The sequence below is a fragment of the Rhinolophus hipposideros genome (genome assembly GCF_964194185.1).
Source record: "Rhinolophus hipposideros genome assembly, chromosome: 24".
In the NCBI taxonomy this organism is placed as follows: Eukaryota; Metazoa; Chordata; class Mammalia; order Chiroptera; family Rhinolophidae; genus Rhinolophus; species Rhinolophus hipposideros.
Genome location: NC_138070.1, coordinates 24035111 through 24059630, shown reverse-complemented (window position 1 = coordinate 24059630; position 24520 = coordinate 24035111). Strand labels below are relative to the sequence as shown.

The window sequence follows — 24520 nt, the reverse complement described above, 5'->3', positions numbered from 1 at the left end:
TAAAGGCGGGAAGCACAAGCACAGGGGTCTGAGCTCTGAGTGGTCACCTTCTTGTCACCAAGGCCATCTGAGTCTCCGTGAGTGAGATGCATGGGAGCCAGTAGAGTACAGCACTGTGACTCCAAGCAGGAGGGTGAGTACCTGCCTGGCCTGGTCTGGCCTGTAGCAGAGTGGTTAAGAGCTCAAACACCGGGAGGCAGATTGCCTGAGTTCACCTACATTATCACTCCTGTATTTTTAAAATATTTCTTTTATTTTTCAATTACAGTTGACATACAATATTATATTAGTTTCAGGTGTACAACAAAGTAATTCGACATTTATATAACATAAAGTGATCACCCTGATAAGTCTAGTACCCATCTGACACCGTACACTCTTATTATAATATTGTTGACTATATTCCCTATAGTGTAATGTACATCTTTGTGACTGTTTTTATAACTGGCAGTTTGACCTTCTTAATCTCACCCATTTTTTACCCATCCCCCCAACCCTCTCTCATCTGGCGACCATCCAAATGTTTATTACTCCAATTAGAGTTTTGGATTTCTCCAGATAGATACCTAGGAGTGGAATTGCTAGGGCATAAGGTAGTTCCATTTTCAGATTCCTGAGATACCTCCATACTATTTTCCATAGTGGCTGCACCAATCTGCAATCCCACCAAAAATACACAAGGGTTCCCTTTTCTCCACATCCTCGCCAGCACTTGTTGTTTGTTGATTTATTGATGATAGTCATTTTGACTGGGGTGAGGTGGTATCTCATGGTGGTTTTTATTTGCATTTCTCGAATGATTAGTGAGATTGAGCATTTTTTCATTAGTCTGTTTGCCATCTGCATGTCCTTTTTAGAAAAATGTCTCTGTAATGTCAGAGGGTTATAGATGGGAGGAGGCGGGTTATCACTGTGTGAGAGATATAGATGATAAATGTCTAACTATTACATTGTTTTGTACACCTGAACTAATAAAAAATAAATAAATAAGAGGAAAAATGTTTCTGGAGATTGGTTGCAAACATTGTGAATATACTTAACACTCTTGAGCTGTACATTTAAAAGTGGTAAATATATATATTCCCACAAATAAAAAATGTAAACCAATAATATATATAAAATAAAAACAGTTTTACTTCTTTTTTACTAAAAACAAAAAAAAATGTTTATTACTCCAGCATTCTTTGTGCATAATAATTCCACAGCCCTTCCAGCTAAACATGTTGGGCCAAACGACCTCATCTTCCTGCTCTGACTAGCATTGACAAAAGGTGGAAGGTCTAGGCAGGATCAAATGGCGTCTGCCTCTCATGAACACTCCAGAGAAGGGCCCCAGGCCTTAAAAAGTTGATCAAGGGCTGTAGAGAGAAGGAAGTAACAGAAGAAGGCCACAGTCAGGTTGCAGAGTCATCCCCAGCTGAGCTTCCTGGATTCTCTCCTCAGTTGGACCAGCCTTTGCTCTGTAGACAAATTTCACCCACAGTTAGTAGGATAGTTCAAGGCACTTGGGGACCATAAAAGCAGAGATGCATGTACAAGGAAATGCCATCTTCTTTAAATTCAAAAACCCCTCTGCTCAAATGCCATTCTCAAGAATGGGGTTATTTTTCCACTCTCTTTCTCTGAGCAATTCTCTTCTTTTTCCCCTCACAGACCCTCCCACAGGAGAATGGCTTCTGATAACGCCTCCTCTGTGACAGAGTTTATCCTCGCAGGCTTAACAGACCAGCCAGGACTGCAGATTCCCCTCCTCTTCCTGTTTCTAGGTTTCTACCTGGTCACCGTGGTGGGGAACCTGGGCTTGATAACCCTGATTGGACTGAACTCTCACCTTCATATTCCCATGTACTTTTTCCTCTTCAACTTGTCCTTCATAGATTTTAGTTTCTCTACTGCCATCATCCCCAAAATGCTGATGAGTTTTGTCTCAAAGAACATCATCTCCTATGAAGGGTGTATGACTCAGCTCTTTTTTTTTTGTTTCTTTGTCTTTTCTGAATCCTTCATCCTGTCAGCCATGGCATATGACCGCTATGTCGCCATCTGTAAGCCACTGGTGTACACGGTCACCATGTCTCCTCAGGTGTGTTTACTCCTTTTGTTGGGTGTCTATGGAATGGGGGTTTTCGGGGCTACAGCTCATACTGGAAATATGCTGTTTCTGACCTTCTGTGCCAACAATTTTGTCAATCATTATATGTGTGACATCCTTCCCCTCCTTGAGCTCTCCTGCAACAGCTCTTATATCAATTTATTGGTGGTCTTTATTGTTGTGACCATTGGCATTGGGGTGCCTATTGTTGCCATTTTTGTCTCTTATGGTTTCATTCTTTCCAGCATTTTCCACATTAGCTCCACTAAAAGCAGATCCAAAGCCTTCAATACCTGCAGTTCCCATATAATTGCAGTTTCTTTTTTCTTTGGGTCAGGAGCTTTTATGTACCTCAAACCACCTTCTATTTTACCTCTTGACCAGGGGAAAGTATCCTCTTTGTTCTATACCATTCTTGTGCCCATGTTCAACCCATTAATCTATAGCCTGAGGAATAAGGACGTCAAACTTGCCCTGAAGAAAACCTTGAACAGAAAAATATTCTCTTGAAAAAATATTGGAAATTGAGAAAAGGGATGAGGATTTTTTAATTAGAGTGTTGTTGTAGCTATTATTATTATTATTATTATTAGTTTCACTGAAGAATCCAAGCTTCATGCTTTTCTGTCCTATCCTACAGGAAATTTTAACTTTCTCCCAAATAGATTTATTCTCTCTCACCCTCATCCCCTAACTGTTCCTTCTTTATTTTATGGAAATAGGTTCTACAATTATAGGGTATCCAATATTGCATGGGGCTTAGGAGTCATTTATTCTAGTGGCTTATATAATACATCACACTTTGGGGACTCAGAAATATTTACATATTGTCCAGGAATATAAAACTACCTGTTAGCAGATCTGGGATTGAAATCCCAGCTTGAATACCAGTCCAGTTTGTTTTCCTTTATGTCATATTTTCTTGTCTCACTTCTTTCTCAGAAGATTTCATTTCACATGTTAGTTGACCTAGCACATCTAAATTACAAATATATTCACAGTAATTTCATGCTACTTTTCACAGGATAATTTTAATATATCACATTTTGCAAGAGAGTAGGAGGTGAAAAGTTTTGTTAAGTTGGTCTTGGCAAAATGACAAGATCAGTGTTTGATAAATTTTGTAATGTGCAAGTAGGAAACATGTTAGGTTTCATGTAGAAGCAAAAGTATGGTGACCCCTGATTGGTGTGTAGGGCACTAGGGACATGGGGTAGCAAATGAGGATTTCCAGGGTAGAGAAATGTAATTGTATGGGGTATAAAACTTCTGGGTGGAGGTATCCTATATTATTTCAAGGCTAGCTGAGACAGAATTTGGAAACTCCTTTCCAAGGTTAGCTTGGTTGTGGCCCAAGATAAATGAGAGCTATCCAATATGGAGGTCACTAGCCATGTATGGTATTGAGCACTTGACATGTGGTCTTCCAAATTGAGCCACACTGTGTGTAAAGATACTGCAATACACACACTGAATCTTTAAAGAATATGAAAAACAATGCAACATAGCTCACTGATACTTTTTTTACTTGGTTATATGTTGAAATGATGACATTTTGGATATATTATGTTAGATCAAATATATTATTAAAATGAATTTATCTGTTTACTTTTTAAATGTGTCTATTAGAGAGTTTAGAATTATATATGTGGCTTGCATTCTATTTCTATGGGATGACACTGGTCTGGAGGATGTCATCAGAGCACTAGATGGCTGTTGTTATGTGTTTAGTTGTCAGGGCAGCACCCAGCCATTGCTTATTAGGAGGCAATTGCTATGGAATTTTTAGGCATTGCTGATAGTTTTGATATTCTAATGATGAGGCTGATGGGAAAGAGATGGTGATCTCGGGATAAGTTAAGAAATCCACCATATTATATAATGGGAGATAGCGCTTTATTTTAAAAATCAGAAGAACATTTTTTTGTCTAAACTCACCATTATTGCTAAAAATGTCTTTGAGAAACAATGATAAGTGAAGTGCTTGGGAAATATTTTGACTTAAGGACTTTTCCTTATGAAAATTCGATTTGATGGGGAAATAGAGGAAGTTTGAATAAGTGTTTAGTTTTGCCCTTTGATTCTGTTCAGTATAGCCAAAGAGAAAAGAATAAGTGTACAAGGGGAAGATTGAGATAAGATTGAATAGATCCCTGAATTCAGGGAACCTCGAATTTAGGAGTGAGGTTGGGGGGTTGGATATGCAGTACAATGTAGGTAATGAAAGAAAACAGAAATCTTTTGAAAATTGTATAGTCTAACTTTCATATAACAAAGGGCACAAATCTTAAGTGTATAGCTCATTGAACTTTTGCACAGGTATATGTAACCACACCTAGATGAAGATGTAAAACATTTCCCCACCTTTAGGTTTCCTCTTGTCTCTTTCCAGTAAATACTACATGCCCTCAACCCCCTTCCCCAAGAGATATCCACTATTCTGACTTTTATTAACATAGTTTTGTCTTTATTTGAACTTCATATAAATATGTACTCTGTTGTTTCTGGCTTCTTTGGCTCAGCACAAAGCCTGTGATATTCATCTATATGGCTGTATATGTGCATAGTTTCTTATTTTATATTGCTGTGTAATATTATATGAATATGTAATTATTTAACCAGTTAACGAACAGTTAGATCGTTTCAAGTGTTTGCCTATTTTAATAAAGCTTTTAGAAACATTTTTGAACATGTATTTTGATTGAACTAAGCAAACGTTTCTTTTGGATTGCTTAGATGTGGATCTGCTGGATAATAGAGTAGCCTTATGTTTTGCTTTCACAAATATTGCCCAACTGTTTTCAAAAATGTTTGATTCAATTTGCATTGCTAGTAACAATGTCTAAGAGTTCTTGTTGCTCTACATCCCTGTTAACACTTGGTATTTTTACTTTATCCCTGTTTTATCCCATACCAACAACAACAAAAATTATTGTGGTTTCTGTAGTAGAAAGCCTTTTGTTTTATTTTCCTGATCAGTAATGATGTTGAACACATTTTTGTATATTTATTGCCTGTTTGGATATCTTCTCTTGTGAAGTAATTATTCAAATCTTTTGCCCATTTAAAAAATAGGGATGTTAGTTGTCTTCCTATTGATTTGAAGGAATTAATAAATACATGTGAGTCTATATATGTGTACATGTGTATGTATATGTATCTAAAATATATAGAACATATTATATACATATGTATATTATACATATACATAGGAGTATTATATATGTATCTATGATAATATATGTATCTGTTGATAATATATACACATATGCACATATATCTCTATTTCCATCTCCATTCTCTCTATATCTGTCTTCTCCAAGACTATGCCTTGCTTATTCTTAATGGTATCTTTTGATAGCCAATGTTCTTAATTTTCATGAAGTTTGATTTGTCAACTTTGCCTTTTATAGTTAGTGTTATGTCCTGTTTAAGAGACCTTTTACTATTCTTCCTGAAGCCAGAAGAAGAGCAATGTGAGTGGGTATAATAAGAAAGAAAAATTAGCAAACCCATGGCAAAGTTGACTCTGTCAGCATTTGGGGTCTGCTGAGCTCCTAATACCCACCCATGCTTACATTACCTCTTCCTCTGTGGTGATACTTTGTAGAGGCAGAACACTTAAGGCCTGGAGGTTCTGGAATTACAAGAATTTTTAATTCAATAAACATGTATTTTTAATCTATTTTATGTTTTAAAGAGTTTTAAGAAGCTAGTAAGTGGCATACAGTTAACTAAGAATATTCAAAGTATTAATTTTGATAAAGTTTGACATATGTACACTCATGAAACCGTCACCACAATCTTGCCCCTGCTGCTTCCTTTCACCACCAGCCCTTCTACCTTTCTAGGCAACCACTGATCTGCTTTCTGTCACTCTTCGGTTTTCATTCTCAAGATTTTTATTTAAATAGAATCACACAGTATGTACTCATTTTTTCCTGGTTTCTATCATTCAGTATAAGTATTTTCAGTTTCTTCCATGTTGTTCCATCTATTAGTAATCAAGTGCTTTTTATTGCTGAGTAATATTCCATTGTATGAATATACTATCATTGTTTATCCATTTACCTGTTGATAGACATTGGGTTGTTTCCAGTTTGGGCTATTACAAACAAAACTTGAAAGAACATTCATGTATAAGTCTTTGTATGGACATATCCTTTCATTTCTCCTGTATAATACATAGGAGTGGAATAGTGAAGTCATATGACAGGTGTGTGTGTGTAACTTTAAGAAACTGGCAAACTGTTTTCCAAAGTGTTTGTACCATTTTACACTTCCATCCGTGGTGTTTGAGATTTTCAGTTTCTCTTAACCTCACCAACACTTGGTATGGTCCACTTTTTTTTTTTTTTGTATCTCTAATATTTTTTTTCCAAGTGTTTTTATTTCTAATTTTTTTCAGTTGCAGTTGACTTTCAATATGATTTTATATTAGTTTCAGGTGTACAGCATAGTGGTTGGACATTTATATAATTTATATAGTAATTCTCCCAATTAGGCGAGTACCCACCTGGAACTATACATAGTTGTTAAACAACATTATTGATTATATTCTCTATGAAGTACTTTACATCCCTGTGACTATTTTGTAACTAACAATTTGTATTTCTTAATCCCTTCACGTTTTTTACCCAGCTCCCTAAACCCCCTTCCCTTGGCAATCATCAGTTTGTTCTCTGTATCTATAAGTCTGTTTCTGTTTTGTTTGTTCTTTTATTTTGTGCTTTACATTCCACACATAAGTGATATCATAAGGCATTTGTCTTTTTCAGTCTGACTTATTTCACTTAGTATACTACCCTCTATGTCCATCCATGTTGTCACAAATGATAAGATTCCATTCTTTATATATATCACATCTTCTTTATCCAATCATCCATTGACAAGCACTTGGATTGCTTCCATATCTTGGCTATTGTAAATAATGCTGCAATGAGCATAGGGGTGCATATATCTTTTCAAATTAGTGTTTTGGATTTCTTCAGGTAAGTACTCAGAAGTGAAATTGCTGTTTCATATGGTAGTTCTGTTTTTAATTTTTTGAGGAACCTCCAAACCATTTTCGATAGTAGCTGCACCAATTTGCAATCCCACCAACAGTGCACAAGGGTTCCCTTTCCTCCGCATCCTCACCAACACTTCACTTGTTTGTTGATTTATTGATGATGGCCATTCTATCACGTGTGAGATGATATCTCATTGTTATTTTAATTTGCATTTCTCTGACGATTTTTGATATTGAGTATCTTTTCATACTATGTCTATTGGCCATCTGTATGTCCTCTTTGGAGAAATGTCTATTCAAGTCCTCTATTTTTTAATTGTTTCTCTGTGTGTGTGTGTGTTGAATTGTATGAGTTCTTTATGAATTTTGGATATAAACTCCTTATCAGATGTATCATTGATGAATGTCTTCTCACATTCAGTAGGCTGTTTTTTTGTTTTGTTTGTGGTTGCCTTTGCTGTGTAAAATCTTTTTAGTTCAATGTATTCCCATTTATTATTTCTTTGTTTCTCTTGCCCCAGAAGATCTACCAGAAAAAAAAAATTACTAAGATCAACGTCAGAGAGTTCACTGCCTATGTTTTCTTCTAGGAGTTTTTTTTTTAATTAAATTTATTGGGGTGACAATTGTTAGTAAATTTACATAGATTTCAGGTGTACAATTCTGTATTACATCGTCTATAAATCCCATTGTGTGTTCACCACCCAGAGTCAGTTCTCCTTCCATCACCATATATTTGATCCCCCTTACCCTCATCACCCACCACCCACCCCCTTACCCTCTGGTAACCACTAAATTATTGTCTGTGTCTATGAGTTTTTCTTTCTCATTTATTTGTCTTGTTCCTTTGTTGTTTTTGGTTTATATACCACATATCAGTGAAATTATAGGGTTCTCTGCTTTTTCTGTCTGACTTATTTCACTTAGCATTATACTCTCAAGATCCATCCATGTTGTCACAAATGCTCCTATATCATCTTTCCTTAACGCCGAATAGTATTCCATTGTCTTCTAGGAGTTTTATGGTTTTGGGTCTCACATTTCAAGTCTTTAATCTATATTCAGTATATTTTTGTATATGGTGTAAGAAGGTGGTCCAGTTTCATTTTTTTTTTTGCTTGTATCTGTCCAGTTTTCTCAACACCATTTATTGAATAGACTGTCTTTACCCCACTGTATGTTCTTGCCTCCTTTGTCATAGATTAAACGACTATATACACATGATTTTATTTCTGGGCTTTCCATTCTGTTCCATTGATCTGCATGACTATTTTTATGCTGGTACCATGTTGTTTTGATTACTATACACTTGTACTATCATTTGACATCAGGGAGTGTGATACCTCCAGCTTTGTTCTTCTTTCTCAAGAGTGCTCTGGCTATTCAGCGTCTTTTGTGGTTCCATATAAATTTTATTTGTTCTAGTTCTGTGAAAAATGCTGTTGGTATTTTGACAGGAATTGCATTAAATCTATTGATTGCTTTGGGTAGTATGGACATTTTAACAATGTTAATTCATCCTAGTTATGAGCACAGTGTATACTTCCATTTATTTGTATCTTCTTCGAATTCTTTCTTCAGTGTCTTATAGTTTTCTGAATACAGGTCTTTTACCTCCTTGGTTAAATTTATTCCTAGGCATTTTTTGGATGCAACTGTAAATGGGATAGTTTTCTTAATTTCTCTTTCTGACAGTTCATTATAGGTGTATAAAAATATAACTGTATAATTTTGTATCCTGCTACATTTCTGAATTCAGTCCTAATAGGTTTATCAGTCCTAATAGGTTTTGGGTGGAATCTTTAGGGTTCTCTCTCTATACTATCATGTCATCTGAAAATGATGACAGTTTTAATTCTTCCATTCCAATTTGGATGGCTTTTCTTTTTCTTATCTGATTGCTGTGGCTAGGACTTCCAACACTATATTGAATAAATGTGGTGAAAGTGGGAATCCTTTTCTTGTTCCTGATCTTAAGGAGAATGCTTTCAGCTTTTCCCCATTGAGTATGATGTTAGCTGTGCATTTGTTATATATGGCTTTTATATGTTGACATATGTCCCCTCTACTCCCACTTCGCTGAGAGTTTTTATTATAAATAAATGCTCAGTCTTGTCAGTTTTTCTGCATCTATTGATATAATCATATAATTTTTATCTTTCATTTTGTTTACGTGGTGTATAATTTTCATTGATTTGCAGATATTAAACCAACATTTGCATCCTGGAAGTAAATCCCACTTGATCATGATGTATGATATTTTTGATGTATTGCTAAATTTGGTTTGCTAATATTTTGCTGAGAATTTTTGCATCTATGTTCATCAGGGATATCGGCCTATAATTTTTTTTTTTTTTTTGTAATGTCTTTGTTTGGTTTTAGAATCAGGGTAATGGTGGCCCTATAAAATGAGCTTGGGAGTTTTCCCTCCTCTTGAATTTTTGGGAATAGTTTGAGAATAGGTGTTAATTCTTTGAATATTTGGTAAAATTCACCTGTGCAGCCATTCTGTCCAGGACTTTTGTCTGCTGGGAGTTATTATTATTATTATTATTATTATTATTATTATTATTTAATTACTGATTGGTTTTACTGTCAGTTCAGATATTCTGTTTCTTCTTGACTTATTCTTGGAAGATTGCACATTTCTAGGAATTTATCCTTTTCTTCCAAATTGTCCAATTTGTTGGCATATAATTGTTCGTAATATTTTTTTACAATCCTTTGTATATCTGTGGTGTCCATTGTCACTTTTCCTCTTTCATTTCTGACTTAATTTATTGGGTCATCTCTATCTTTTTCTTGATGAGTCTGGTTAAAGTTTTATTAATTTTGTTTATCTTTTCAAAGAACCTGCTTTCATTGATGTTTCTTTTCTTTTCTTTTTTTCTTTTTTTTGCCTCTATTTCATTTATTTCTGCTCTGATCTTTATTATTTCCTTCCTTCTACTCACTTTGCTGTTCTTTTTCTAGTGCATTTAAATGTAAGGTTAGATTGTTTACTTGAGAGTTTTTCTTGTTTCTTGAGGCACACCTGTATTGCTATGAATTTCCCTCTTAGGACTGCTTTCACTGTGTCCCATAGACTTTGGGTCATTGTGTTTTTATTTTCATTTGACTCAAGTTATCTTTTGATTCTACTTTCATTTCATTGTTGACCCATTCATATTTAGTCGCATGTTGTTTGGCTACCATGTGTCTGTGGGTTTTTTAAAGTTTTTCTCTTGTATTTGATTTCCAGTTTCATACCATGTGGTCAGAGAAGATGCTTGATATGACTTCAATCTTCTTAAATTTATTGAGACTTGTTTTGTGGCATAATATGTAGTCTTGGTTGGAAAATGTTCCATGTGAAATTGAAAGAATGTATAGTCTGCTGCTTTGGGGTGAAATACTCTAAGAATATCAATTGAACACATGTGGTCTAGTGTGTCATTTAAAGCCACTGGTTTTCTTGTTGATTTTCTGGCTAGAAGATCTGTTCATTAGTGTCAATGATTGTATTACTATTGATCTCTCCCTTTATGTTAGTCAAATTTGCTTTAAATGTTTAGGTGCTCCTATGTTGGGTGCGTAAATGTTTACAAGGGTTGTATCCTCTTGTTGGATTGATCCCTTTGTCATTATGTAATGTCCCTTTTTTGTGTCTTATTATAGCCTTCATCTTAAAGTCTATTTTATCTCATATAAGTATTGCTACCCCAGCTTATTTGTTTGTTCCCATTCACATGAAAAGTCTTTTTACATCCCTTTACTTTCAGTCTATGTGTGTCTTTCAACCTGAAGTGGGTCTCTTGAAGACAACATATGTATGGGTTTTGTTTTCTTGTCCATTCAGCTACCCTATGTTTTTTGATTGGAGCACTTAATCCATTTACATTTAAAGTGTTTATTGATAGATACATAGTGTTTGCCATTTTACTATTCTTGTGTATGTTCTTTTTTATCTCTTCTTTTTCTTAAAGAAGTTTTTTTAAAAACATTTTTTGTAATACTGGTTTGGTAATTATGAACTCCTTTAGCTTTTTCTTGTCTGGGAAATTTCTTTTTATCTCACCTTCAATTTTACATAATAGCCTTGCTGGGTAGAGTAGTCTTGGTTGTAGATCCTTGTTTTTGACGACTTTGAATATTTTGTGCCAATCCTTTCTGGCCTGCAAAGTTTCTGTTGAGAAATCAGGTGACAGTCTTATGGGGGCTCTCTTGTAACTAACTAGTTATCTTTCTCCTGCTGTTTATAGGATCCTCTCTTTGTCTTTAACCTTTGCCATTTTAATTATAATGTGTTTTGGCGTGGGTCTCCTTGGGTACAACTTGTTTGGGACTCTGTACTTCCTGAGCTTGTTTTTTGTTGTTGTTGTTTTCCTTCACCAGGCTAGGAAAGTGTTTTGTTTTAGTTTTAAATAGGTTTCAATCCCTTCTTCTGGTACCCTATGATGTGAATGTTGTTATGCTTGATGTTATCCCAGAGGTCTCTTAAACTATCCTTATTTTTTAATTCTTTTTTCTTTTTGTTGTTTCAATTGGGCATTTTCTGTTACCTTGTCTTACAAATCAGATTTGATCCTCCACTTCATCTAGCCTGCTGATGATTCCTTGTAGTGCATTCCTCATTTAAATTATTGTATACTTCATTTCTGACTGGTTGTTTTTTATGGTTTTAGTGTCCTTTTTTATGCTTGCTATCTCTTTGCTGAAGTTTTCACTAAGTTCCTTGAACATCCTTATAACCATTGTTTTGAACTCTGTATCTGGTAAGTTGCTTGCCTCCATTTTGTTTAGTTCTTTTTCTGGAGTTTTCTCGTGTTCGTTCATTTGGGATGTATTTCTTTGATTCCTCATTTTGTCTGCCTCTCTGTTTGTTTCTATGTATTAGGTAGGGCTGCTATGTCTCCCAGTTTTGCTGGATAGTGTCGTGTAGTGGGTGCCCGATGATGCTCTACTACAGTCTCTCTGGTCACCTAAGCTGGGTTCTCCAGGTCATTTGAGTTGGTTGTGTGTGACCTCCTGTTATAACTGAGCCTTGATTGTTATTGGCACATCACTAGGTGGGACCGATCCTCAGGATGACTGGCTTAGGCGTTTGGCCATGTCCACAATTTATGGGCTGCTGTGTGGAGGGGCTTACCCTATGGAGCAGGATTTGCCTCAGCAGGCTCTGGTATCTGTTGAGACTGCCCTTTGGGCATTTTGTTTTTGGGTCTAATTACTGTTGTCTGAAGCAAACTTCCAGATATGTCGGTTCTGGGACCTCTTGAGAGGGACTCTTATACAGGCCCAGGTCAGCCACTGCCTGTGACCAGCCGGGGACTACCTAGTAGGAGCTACAAAGCAATCTGCGGTTAGTCACACCCTGTGCTGGGCCTGGAGGTTCATGGGAGAAGTCACACTGCAAACTGAGAACAGCTGCCACCAGTACTGGACCTGGGGGAGCTTTGCAAGAAAGCCCAGGGCACCCCCAGGCCTATTGGCACCTGCTGGCTCTCATAAGGTTTAGCTGCTGATAGAGTCTTGTGCTGTATGTTATTTGGGTGAGGCAGGGTCTCAGGGAGTCACTAGGGTGTCCAAGTGGGATTCACCAGGTTAATGTAGATTCTGGTTTGGTGCCAGTTCTGAGCCTGGAGCTGCTCAGCAAAAATCTCAGAGCACTGTGAGGCCAGCTGTCACCCACCTTGGGACACAGAGCCCCCCAGTGTTGTCCAAGAAAGAGTGCAACACAGGCTGAGGCTAGCTGCTGTTAGAGAAAGTGCCTCTATTGTTCATTGTGCAAGCTGAGTGGAGCAGGGTCCCAGGAAGTCAACAGGGTGGAGTGAGTAGGTGGAGTGAGAAGAGTCACCAGGCCAATGCAGATTTAGATTTGACCATGTTGGGGAGGGTTCAACACAGGAAATATGGTGACTGCCTGCCTGCTGCATGGGAAAAAGACTCTACACAAGAAAAAATGGTGACTGTCCCTCCTGTCCTTGCCCAGAAGACACACAACTCAGGCTCTCTCTGTATGTTTCTGATGGCTCTCAAATCATTCTCCCTGTGCCAGAACCCAGGATGAATGACTACAAGCGAGTAAGTCTGTGTGCAGGCCCTCTAAGAGGATGTCTGGATTTCCCTCAGCCTTCTATCTCACCTGGATGGTCAGAATCCCCATTGTTTTTCACAGCCAGATGTTATGGGGGCTCCTCTTCCTGGCACATGGATCCCAATGTGGAGCTGAGGTCTTTCACTCTTCAAAGAGGGGGACTTCTGCAGCCAAGATATCCCTCCCTAATCTCAACTGCCACACACAGGTGGCCCCTCCTACCAGTCTCGATGTGGCTTCTTCTTTATATCTTTAGTTATAGGAATTGTGTTCAGCTAGACGTCAGATGGTTCTCCAGGTTGATTGCTCTATAATTTAGTTGTAATTTTGATGTGGTCACAGGAAGAGGCAAGCACAACATTTATCTGCTCTGTCATCTTGGATCCCCCTTTAGCATGGTCTACTTTTCAATTGAAGACATTCTAATAGGTGTGTAGTTTTATCTAATTGTGCTGTTAATTTGCATTCCCCTAATGACTGATGATGATGAGTATCCTTTCATATAGTCACTTGTCATCCATATATCTTCTTTGGTGAAATGTTTATCCAAAGTATTTGCCTATTTTTAAAAGTAGGTTGTTTATTTCTTACCATTGAGTTCTCAAGGTTCTTTATTGATTTGAATTCAAGTCCTTTACCAAATGCAAGATTTTCAAACATTCCCTGGCTTACTTTTTAATTCTGTTAACAGAAGATTTTAATTTTAGTGAAATCCATTTATCAATATATTTTTTTTTAATTATAGCTTTGTTGTTATATCAAAGAAGTTTTTGATTAAAAAGTATCACAATAAAATTCTCCTATATTTTATTCTGGAAATTTTGTGAGTTGTTTTTGCATCTGGGTTTATAAGCCATTTTGAGTTAATTTTTGTATGTAGTGTGAGGTATGGATCAAAGAATTTTTTGGGGGGAGAGGGTTGCAATAAATGTCCAGTGATTGTTCTTTTATGTTTGTTAAAAATCAACTGATTCTATTTGTGTGGGTTTGTTTCTATTCTCTATATTCTGTTTCTTTCATCTATTTATCTATCTTGATGGTAATACCATACAATTTTGATTACTGTAGCTTTATAATAATTTTTAAAATCATTTAGTATAAGTCCTCTAGCTTCATCTACCTCTTTCAAAGTTGTTTTGGGTATTTTAAGTCTTTTGAATTTCCATGTGAATTTTATTGTCAGCATGTAAATTCCCACAAAAGAACTGGCTGAGATTTGAATTTGGATTTTATTGAATCTGTGAATCTTTTGGGTAGAATTGACATTTATTTTCCCCTCAGTAATAAATGGGAGTACCTGTATTTTCCTATAGTCTCTCCAACATGATATGTTCTCAAAATTTTTAAATTTCCAACCTCATAGGTGCAAAACAGTTTTTAAACATTCTTGTAATTTACATTTCTTTAAGTTTGGGAAACATGGAGGATGTTTTCATGTATTTAATGATTTTTGGCATTACTGCTACTTATATGGACTGTCTCTACGCCTCTTCCCCAATTTCCTGTTGGATTTTGATCTCAAGTTTTAGGAGGACTGTATATTAGGTATATTAGTTTTTTTGTGTGAAGTATGAGTTACATATTTTCCCCCAATTTTGATTTGGCTTTTGACTCACCTTATAATAAATACTTTTAATTAAATTTATTAATCTTTTATTTTTTTCTGGTATTTAATCTGGTATTTTAATTTAATTTTAATAGTTTAGAACTATTTTCTCTTCTCTTAGGTTACAAAGAAATTCATTCATTTTTTTTCATAATGATTTTATTTTTTTAGATTTAGATACCCGATTTTTTTAGAAATTTTACCAGTGTGTGGTGTGAGGAATGGATCCAACTTTGTCTTTTTCAATATAGCTATCCAATTGTTATATCACCATTTATAGAAAAAAGTCCATCTTGTTCCTACTGATTTGAGTTGCCACCTTCATTACATACTAAATTTAATAGGTACTTAGGCTATTTTGTGTTTTCCACTTAGTTCTATTGGTCTGTCAGTCTATTCATAAGCCAATACCACACTGATTAAATCAGAGAAGTTATATAATGTTTTCATACCCTGAAGATAACTTCCCACATAATATTCTTTCTTTTTCAGGATTTTCATTGCTGTGCATGTTTAAATATAACCTTTATAATTTGTCTAGTCCCAGGAAAAAATAAACTTGAAAACATATTTATTGACTGCATCTTCAATTTATAAAGAAACTTAGGGAGAACTGACATTTTTTATCTTAAGGCTTCCAATCATGAAGTACAGTATGTCTTCCCGGTTTTTCAGGTCCACTCCAGTATCTTTTAGTAGTATTTCAAAATTTTCCTCATCTATGCTTTGCACATTTTTTATTATATTTGTGTTTCAGAGTTTTATTTTTGTTACTGTAATGAGGGTTCTATTTTTCATTGTATCTTCTGATTATTATTTGTGAATCTGAACTCTATTGGATTCTATGCTAATTTTATACTTCATAATGTAATTGTTATTATTTGTAGAAGTTTTCTCTATGGATTTTTTCAGGTATTTCAAATATGTAATAAGATATTCTATAATTAAAGATAATTTTACATTTTTTTCTCTGATTCTTGTGTCTCTTATTATTTTTCCATCTGTAATTTCATTTTCTGATAAATTTAATATGATGTTACGTAATACTAGAGACTGTATACATCCTGATTTTACTCCGAGTTCTAATTAGGAATGCCTATAGAGTTTTCACATTAAGTTGCTGGATTTTGGCCTGAGTTTTTTATATATATATATATATATATATATATATATATATATATATATATATATATATATATATATATATATTCTTTTTTTTAATCATCTTAAAGAAGCATGCATCATTCCCTGATTCAAATAAGTATTTTAAAAGCATGAATGGATGTTGAATTCTGTCAACTTCTTTTCTTCTTCCTTGGGATTTATTTCCTTAAACTATCCTCATCTTAGATCTTTAATCTCCCCATCGCTACCAACTCTTCTACCTCTAAACATATGCAAGCCTGCTTTACCCTTAAAAATTCCCTATAATACTGCTTCTCTATTCCTCCTTTTCTGTTCAAAATTAAGAAGAGTGACCAGTGTTTCTTCTCCACATTCACAGTCTCATGGCTAACTTTTGTATGTTACATATGCAATTCTTGCTCACGTCTCGCTTTGTACCCCAGTGTCAAAAAGTAACACCCCTGTTCATTTGTATTTCAATATCTGATTTTTCCATGCCAATGAGGACTTCATGTCTGATATTTGGGCCTCCTTGAACTCTAGGTTCAGCTCCCGTTTATTATGTGACCTGACTACTGTCCTAAAATCTAGGCAAGAGGCTACCACATGGAAGGAGTCACTCTGTCTGATCCAAATTTGAAGATATTTTGCCCACTCCAATTTTTCAATGTGTGTGAAGTTTCAGTTATGCAAGATGATTAAGTTCTAGAGATCCATACAACGCAGACCCTCTAGGCAGTGATGCTGTATTATACATTTACAGACCTGTTAAGAGGCTAAATCTCATGTTAAGTGATCTTACATACCACAATAAAAAGGCAAACAAGAAAATCTAAGACAGAAACAGGGAACGGAACATTTAAAATCCCACTGTATTCCATGTTATTTTTCAGAAAATATATAGCATTATTTAGTAAATTCCAGAAAAATATTGCATCATCATTCAATTAACACCATGTTTTAACGGAAACTTTTCACAGCAACTGGCTGTAATTTAATTCTTATGTTCTTTTTCAAATGCAGAAATTGTAAAACAATTATAGAATGAAAGTATGAATCATTCATATAGTGAACTTCTGCCTTAGCCAAAAATCATAGAGAATATGTACTCTCATTCTTGGCCTCCAAAAGTCAAGGATCTTCAGAAAAATGTCGCCATAGTGATGTGTGATTCTTCCTTGCTTGCACATTACTGCTTCCAAAGAGCCAATGGTAACACAGCATCGACTTCTCTCTCTCCTTCATGCATAGGTTGTCAGCCCCTTTGGAGCAGCTTCCATTTCCTCTGATAACACAGTCTTTGGTAGCTTTCAAGATTTCTAGATAATATTCCTGAAACTGGTAATGTGATGAGGGCTTTGCCCTGTTGAGTGTGTTAGATCCTAAGCAATTGCCAGGTGCACAGATTGTGCTGCTGCAATTTGTCATCCTTACAGACAGCCAGAGCAGAAACCCCACCCAGATCAACCCTGCACCGTATCCCACAGCTCTGGAAAGAGAGGCTCCTGCTTCTGCTCCTAGGATAAGCAGTCCTTAGGGGATGGGAAATTCTGTGCAGAAGTCAAGATGTGCTCTATTTGTGAATACTACCTTTTCTTGTTTATTAAAGGAACCCCTCCTAGGAGAGCACGTGAAGTCTCTTTGGGTTTTCCGTTAGATCTTGATATATACACATGTAAAAGAAACCTTCTTTCAAATATCAGCGTTTGGCCAAAGTGTCATAAATACATGATGTTTCATTTCTTCCGCTGGAGAAGAGTAACTGGGCATGACCTTGATTCAAAATCATGCTCTTTGGTTCAGAATTGATTCCAAGAGAATGCAGGCTTTAATTTTCCTGCCATCACAAGAAAATGAATTATGCCTAGGACACCCCTATTGCTATACCACCCAAGCCATTTTCCTTCCAGGAAGTCGAGAGCAGAGACTGTTAAGACTCTGCACTGCTGAACAAGGGAGAGTGGCTGCGTGGCAACATCCCATGTCTCTTTTTGTACTTCCTAAAACAGAGGTCTGAAAACTGATGGTTTGGGACTACCTCTTCCCCTAATTTGGTTCTGGGGTGGAGGTGACAGAAGCAATGGAGGCACAGATCATGACATCTCCAAGCCTCTCCCCAGTACTCATTCCTTATTCAAAATGTGGTTCCTACGAAACTTGGGAAATTATTGAACCTCTCTGGGCTGCTACTTCCCCATCTTTGTTGTGAGGACCCAGTGCACACTCTAGTTTAGCCCACACTGGACCACTAGCCTCCCTGAGTGATGATCTGTTATTTTTCAGACTTGGGAGAGTATTCACAAGTGAAGAAAGAGACAGGAAGAGATAGGCATTCATACATTGCTCATCTTCCTCATGTTAAGGCTAGTCATTCTCCTCTTATAGCAATAGAAAGTCTCATTTCTGAGTCATGGCATCTGTTTGGCCCTTAAAGAGATTCTTTTCTCCAACTTCAGAGATGGCTTCCCCAAAGAGAATAGCTGTGGGAAATGTCTCAATAGCAACTACTTTATTTTTGTTTGTTGCACAAATGGACAAGAACTCCATCCCACGCTCTTCTCCTTATTCCTAGAGCTTGGTTATTTTAACTGGGCTGAATTGTACTCAATACTCTCATGAGCTTGTCTTCTTAGATCTCTCCTACTGCTTCATTATTTCACTTACAATGATAACAAACTCTGTATCTGATAGGAACATCCTCACTAATATGAAGTGCAACACTCTTTTCTTCTGCCTCTTTGTAGTTAGTGATCACTATTTTAATACTCATGGGTAGCCTGGCATTACTATGGGGTCTGTCTCTCTCAGGTCTGTTCTCTGCTGATGCTTGTTTGTATTTGGATAGGTATTGGTGGTGTGATGGCCCACCCAGTGGCAATGGTCAATCTGTCTTTCTGTGACCACATCACCATCAACCATGGCATGAACAGCACATCTCTTCTCATCAAACTCTCTTTTATTAGCAACTGTTCACAAGCTGCTGGATATTGTACTCACAAGCAGAATGACTTTCCATCTTCATCTCTTATGTATTCATCCTTTACACTATTCTCTCTCCTGAGGCAGATGCAAAAGCTGTTTCTTGTTCTTTGGATCAGGGAAATGCTTGTACCTCAATTCATGTCCTGGGACCAGGAGCTATACCGGTGATTCTCAAATATAAGCGTGTATGTGAATCACTCAGAGGGCTTGCTAAAATGAGGATTCTAGGCCCCATTCACAGAATTTCTGATCCAGTAGGTCTGGGGTAGGTAGAACTTGAGAATTTCTGTTCCTAAGAATTTCCCAAGTAATGCTGTTCCTGCTGCTCTGGGGCCCAGCCACTGAGAACCAGTATCTTTTTCTCCACTAAAGTAACAGCCACGTTGAACTATTCTCTCAATACCTCATTTCCTGAGATGAAAACTCTGAAACTTATATTTTAAGTCAGAGAAATACTGATATTGCAAGTGTGTTTTATTTTTGAATTTTTTCACGCTATATTCTGAATTCTAAACTTTTTCCTTTTAAGGAGTGATGGTTTTTAATTTTTCCTCAAGTGTTTTTTTCCCCTCCCCCTTTTCTTTGTGTGCAATCTCCTCCCATACCCTTCACTTGGTTCCTTCCCCTCAGTCTTGGATTGTGTTCCCCAGAAGACCCTGAGATGAAGATTCCAGGGGGAGTGATTGGTTAGGAAGCATTCCCAGGTAAATCCAGTAGACAATGTAGAAGTGAGACTGAGGAGAACTGAGAAAGTGTGTTTTTCTGCGCTGCCATATAACGACGTTTCTCTCAATGATGGACCACGTATATAACAGTGGCTCCATAAGATTATAATGGATTGTAAGCAAAAATTTGTTTGTGATGTTGGAAGAAAAAGCTGGACCTAACTACAATGTTGAATTTATTGCTAGCTCTGGTTGGGGCCAGGAGTTGGCAAGGGAGGGAGAAGAGCAAACTGGGGTGGAGGGGAGCCCAGGAGCCTACCCTAAACACACATGCACACATACTTGTGTGTACACACTCACATCCCTTCCCTCTATTTCTCTTTATCTCTCTTTCTTCCCAGTACCATTCCTCTTCCTGTCTCCCTTTTATGATTTCTTTTCAAGCTTTATCTCTCGGGGTCTCTTTTGATCTCTGCTTTCCTTTTCTCTCTTCTTTTCATCCTCTCTCTCTCCCTTTCCCTCCCTCCTTCTGATGCTTACTCTTCCTTCAATGGTGCCTCCCTCCACAGCCCTCTCTCCCTGATCCACCAATGGGCACGTGTGCACACACACATTTTATCTTTTTTCTTTTTTAAAGACAGTTTTTTTTCTTTAACAGGACTTTTATTGGGGAACAGTGTGTACTTCCAGACCTTTTTTTTCCCCAAATCAAGTTGTCCTTTCAGTCTTAGTTGTGGAGGGCGCAGGTCAGCTCCAGGTCCAGTTGCCGTTTTCTAGTTTCAGGGGGCACAGCCCACCATTCCTTGCAGGAGTTGAGGAATCCAACCAGCAACCTTGTTGAGAGGACACATTCCAACCAACTGAGCCATCCGGGAGACAGCTCAGCTCAAGGTGCCGGGTTCAATCTTAGTTGCAGGGGGCAGAGCCCACCATCCCTTGTGGGACTCGAGGGATTGAACCGGCAACCTTGTGGTTGAGAGCCCATTGGACCATGTGGGAATCGAACCGGCAGCCTTCCAAGTTAGGAGCACAGAGCTCCAACCGCCTGAGCCACTGTGCCGGCCCACATTTTATCTTTTATGCCTTGTGTTTCTTGTACCTTGACTGTGTTTAGATATATTTATATATACAAATACTTACAATTCTGATACAACTGCCTACAGTATTCAGTGCAGTAGTATGCTGTACATGCTTATAGCCCAGAAAAATAGGCTTTTCCATATAGCTTAGGTGTGCAGTAAGCTATACCATATAGGTTTGTGTGACTGCACTCTATGATGTTCACATGAAAACGAAATCACCTAAAGATGCATTTCTCAGAATTAAGTAATTCATTAAGTGATGCATGACTAATAACCAGCAAACTCTGATGATGAACAACTTTGGCTCAAGCCTTCCTGGAGTCTCTGAAGACATTGTGCGACACGCTTCAGAGTTGTCCTGAGCAGGGCCGCTCAGGACAGCTGCAGTATTTATACCCTGATACATGTCAGTCATGGGTTCAGGGGTACTCCAGGGGTGTACCTGGCACTCTGGGCTTTCCTCTGCAGGGAAAGCAGGCTCTGGCATCCTGATAAGAGCTTTCTAACAAATAAAAGTAGGTGCTAGCTATTGGGACTTTGTGAAAACATACTTGAAGCTGATGTGCATCCAAATGAGAACAGGATCTGAGAGAATGTGGGTGGAGCACTAACAAGTTTGTGTTCACCTCCCACCTGGCAGAATATCAATAATTCTGTTATTGATATTATGTTAAGGAGAGAAAATTTGCATCTGAATCAGTCTCCTGAGCTTTCCTTTTTCTAGACATTGTTTTCTGCTCTTGATATATGATCATAAACAAAATCCAAACAACATAACAGAGTGTGTTTATCTTTATGCTCTATGTGTTGAGTGAAATTTTTGTTTTGCTCATTGTAAATAAATTACTCCTTCATATAGTGGAAAGGAAGAGGTCAATTTTGTTGTTAGTGGTATCCTGGCTTTTTCTGCTTATTTTCTTCCCAGAGATGTAGAGTTAGAGCCACTGATTCCTCCCCACTTATTCTGGTATTGTTGCAATGCTGACAAAAACTGGTGGTTTTTCAATCACCCTCAACCTCCTGGAGGATATTGGCAACTTCTTGTTGCTCCCAACTCTCCTGTCTGGTGTCCCCAAGATACTTTGGAAGCAGACATTCCAACGTTCTATTCTTCCTGATGATTTAGGCCTCATTTGGAGGGCTGCATTTCCGCCTGTGCTGGATATTTTCATTTTGCTTCTGGAAGTCCATTGTCTACACTTGTCAATCCTGCTCTCTCCCCAGGAGTCTGACTGATATGGACTGCAGTAGCAGACTCTCTTGCCTCCTTTCATCAGTAAACAATGTGGGAAAGAAGAGAATGAGGACAGGGTATTCAATCCTCTGTCCTCCTGTCTGTGAAACTGTTGTGGGCTGTGTCTGCCCACAAAGAGTCACGGTTAGATCAAGTGGCCATCACTACACAGCTCACTCTCCTTGCCACTAATTCAGGCCTAGAAGTAGTAATGGAGACCCCGCCCCAGCCAACTTGTAGGCCCACCCAAGCCACTTCCACTGGCTTTACGACACAAATGGCCTGTCTTGGCTCATGCTACAAACTTTCCTAAAATTTCTCAAAGGTTCACAAACCCCAAACAAGCAACATCTGACCATGGCATGCCCCGTACCTCTTGCTGAGCAGCCCCAAACCCAGCACTAGCAACAGCCGGCCTTGGCTCATAGCTTAGCCTCTTCTAGGCTCCTCCAAGCCTGGTGTGGGGAGAGGGCATCTGCAGATTGCTTTGTGGCTTATGCCAGGTGGCCCTGGGCAGGGCACAGGCAAAGGCTGAACTTGGCCTGTGTTAGGGCCCCTCTTAGCAGCACCACGAGGCCACCTCCACAGGCAACACACCCAAAGGGCAGACTGGGCAGGCACCAGAGACCTGCTAAAGTGAATCCTGCTCTGTAGGGTCAGCTCTTACACAACAGCTCCATGACTGTAGTCATGGTCAGTTCTCACAACCAATCAGCCCAAGGATCAATCCCTCCCATTGATGTACAAACAGCAACTGAGGTTCAACTACAACAGGAGGGCACACATAACTCACACAAGGGGCACATCTGGAGCACCCAGCTCAGATGACCAAGGAGACTACTGCACCACTGGGCCCCACAGGGTACCTACCACTCTACTAAGACTGGGAGACACAGCAACCCTAGCTATTACATAGAAACAAACACATGGAGGCAGCCAAAATGGGGAGACAAAGAAACATGTCCCAAATTGAAGAACAGAACAAAACTCCAGAAATGAACTAAATAAAATAAACACAAGCAATGTACCAGATACAGAGTTCAAACACTGGTTATAAGGATGAGCTATGATCTCAGTGAGAACTTCAACAAAGAGATAGGAAACATAGAAATAGAGATTTAAAAAAATAACTAGTCAGAAATGAAGAATACAATAACTGAAATGAAGAATACATGAGAAGGAACCAATAGTAGATTAGATGAAGCACAAGATCAAATCAGAGACTTAAGACTTGGATGGTAAGGTTGCAGAAAACACCCAATCAGAACAGCAAAAAGAATCCAAAAAAATGAGGATAGTTTAAGGAGCCTCTGAGATAACATCAAACAAACGAACATTTGCATCATAGGGATACCAGAAGGAGAAGAGAGAGAGCAAGGAATTGAAAACCTGTTTGAAAAAATAATGATGGAAAATTCCCTTAAACTGGTGAATGAAATAGATGTACAAGCACAGGGAGTGCAGAGTCCCAAACAGGACAAACCCAAACAGGCTCACACCTAGACACATCATAATTAAAATGCCAATGGTTAACGACACAGAAAGAATCTTAAAAGCAGCCAAGAGAAAAGCAGTTACCTACAAGAGAGCTTCCATAATGCTGTCAGATAATTTCTCAACAGAAACTTTGCAGGCTGGTAGTGATGGCATGAAATATTCAAAGTGATGAAAAGAAAAGACCTCCAGCCATGATTACTATACCCAGAAAAAAACTATCAAAAAAAATAAAATAAAGAGCTTCCCAAACAACAAAAAGCTAAAGGAGTTCATCACCACCAAACCAGTATTAGAAGGAATGTTAGAGGAACATCTTTAAGATGAAAGAAAATAAGATAAAAAATATGAATAATAAAAGGCAGTAACTACATACCTATCAAGAATTGCTTTCTTTGTAAATGGATTAAATGCTCCAGTCAAAAGATACAGTAGCTGAATGGATAAGAAAATCAGACCCTTACATATGCTCCTTACAAGAGATTCGCTTCAGATTGAAAGACACACATAGACTGAAAGTAAAAGGATGGGAAAAGATATTTCATGAAAATGGGGAATGGGGGAAAGCTGGGATACCAATACTTACATATACCAGACAAAATAGACTTTAAAAAAAAAAAACTATAACAAGAGACAAAGAAGAACTCAGTAATCCCACTTCTGGGTATTTACCCAAAGAAGCGCATAATGCTACTTTGAGAAGACGTGGGCATCCATATGGTTATTGCAGCATTGTTTACAATGGCCAAGATGTGGGAGCAGCCTGGGGGGCAGGGTGAAACTGTGAAGGGATTAAGAAGTACAAATTGGTAGTTACAAAATAGCCATGGGAATATAAATAAAGCATAAGGAATCTAGTCAATAATATGGTAATAACTGTATAGTACCAGGTGGGTAGTAGAGTAGTCAGGGGGGTCACTTCATTTTTTTAAAAATTAAAGTTTATTGGGGTGACAATTGTTAGTAAAGTTACATAGATTTCAGGTGTACAATTCTGTAATACATCATCTATATATCACATTGTGTGCTCACCACCCAGAGTCAGTTCTCCTTCCATCACCATATATTTGATCCCCCTTACCCTCATCTCCCTCCCCCCACCCCCCTTACTCTCTGGTAACCATTAAGCCATTGTCTGTGTCTATGAGTTTTT

The 24520-nt window shown here is 37.7% G+C and overlaps 1 protein-coding gene across 1 annotated transcript in view; it reads left to right on the top strand.

Moving 5' to 3' along the window:
- Positions 1-1669: 1669 nt before the first annotated feature.
- LOC308492314 (olfactory receptor 8B8-like) overlaps positions 1670-24520 on the top strand; it is a gene marked incomplete at both ends in the record, with an annotated part of 42299 nt that continues 19448 nt past the window's right edge. The window contains one exon of the mRNA XM_081037175.1: positions 1670-2592. Coding sequence (XP_080893301.1) covers positions 1670-2592 — 923 coding nt within the window. The remainder of the gene's footprint in view (positions 2593-24520) is intronic.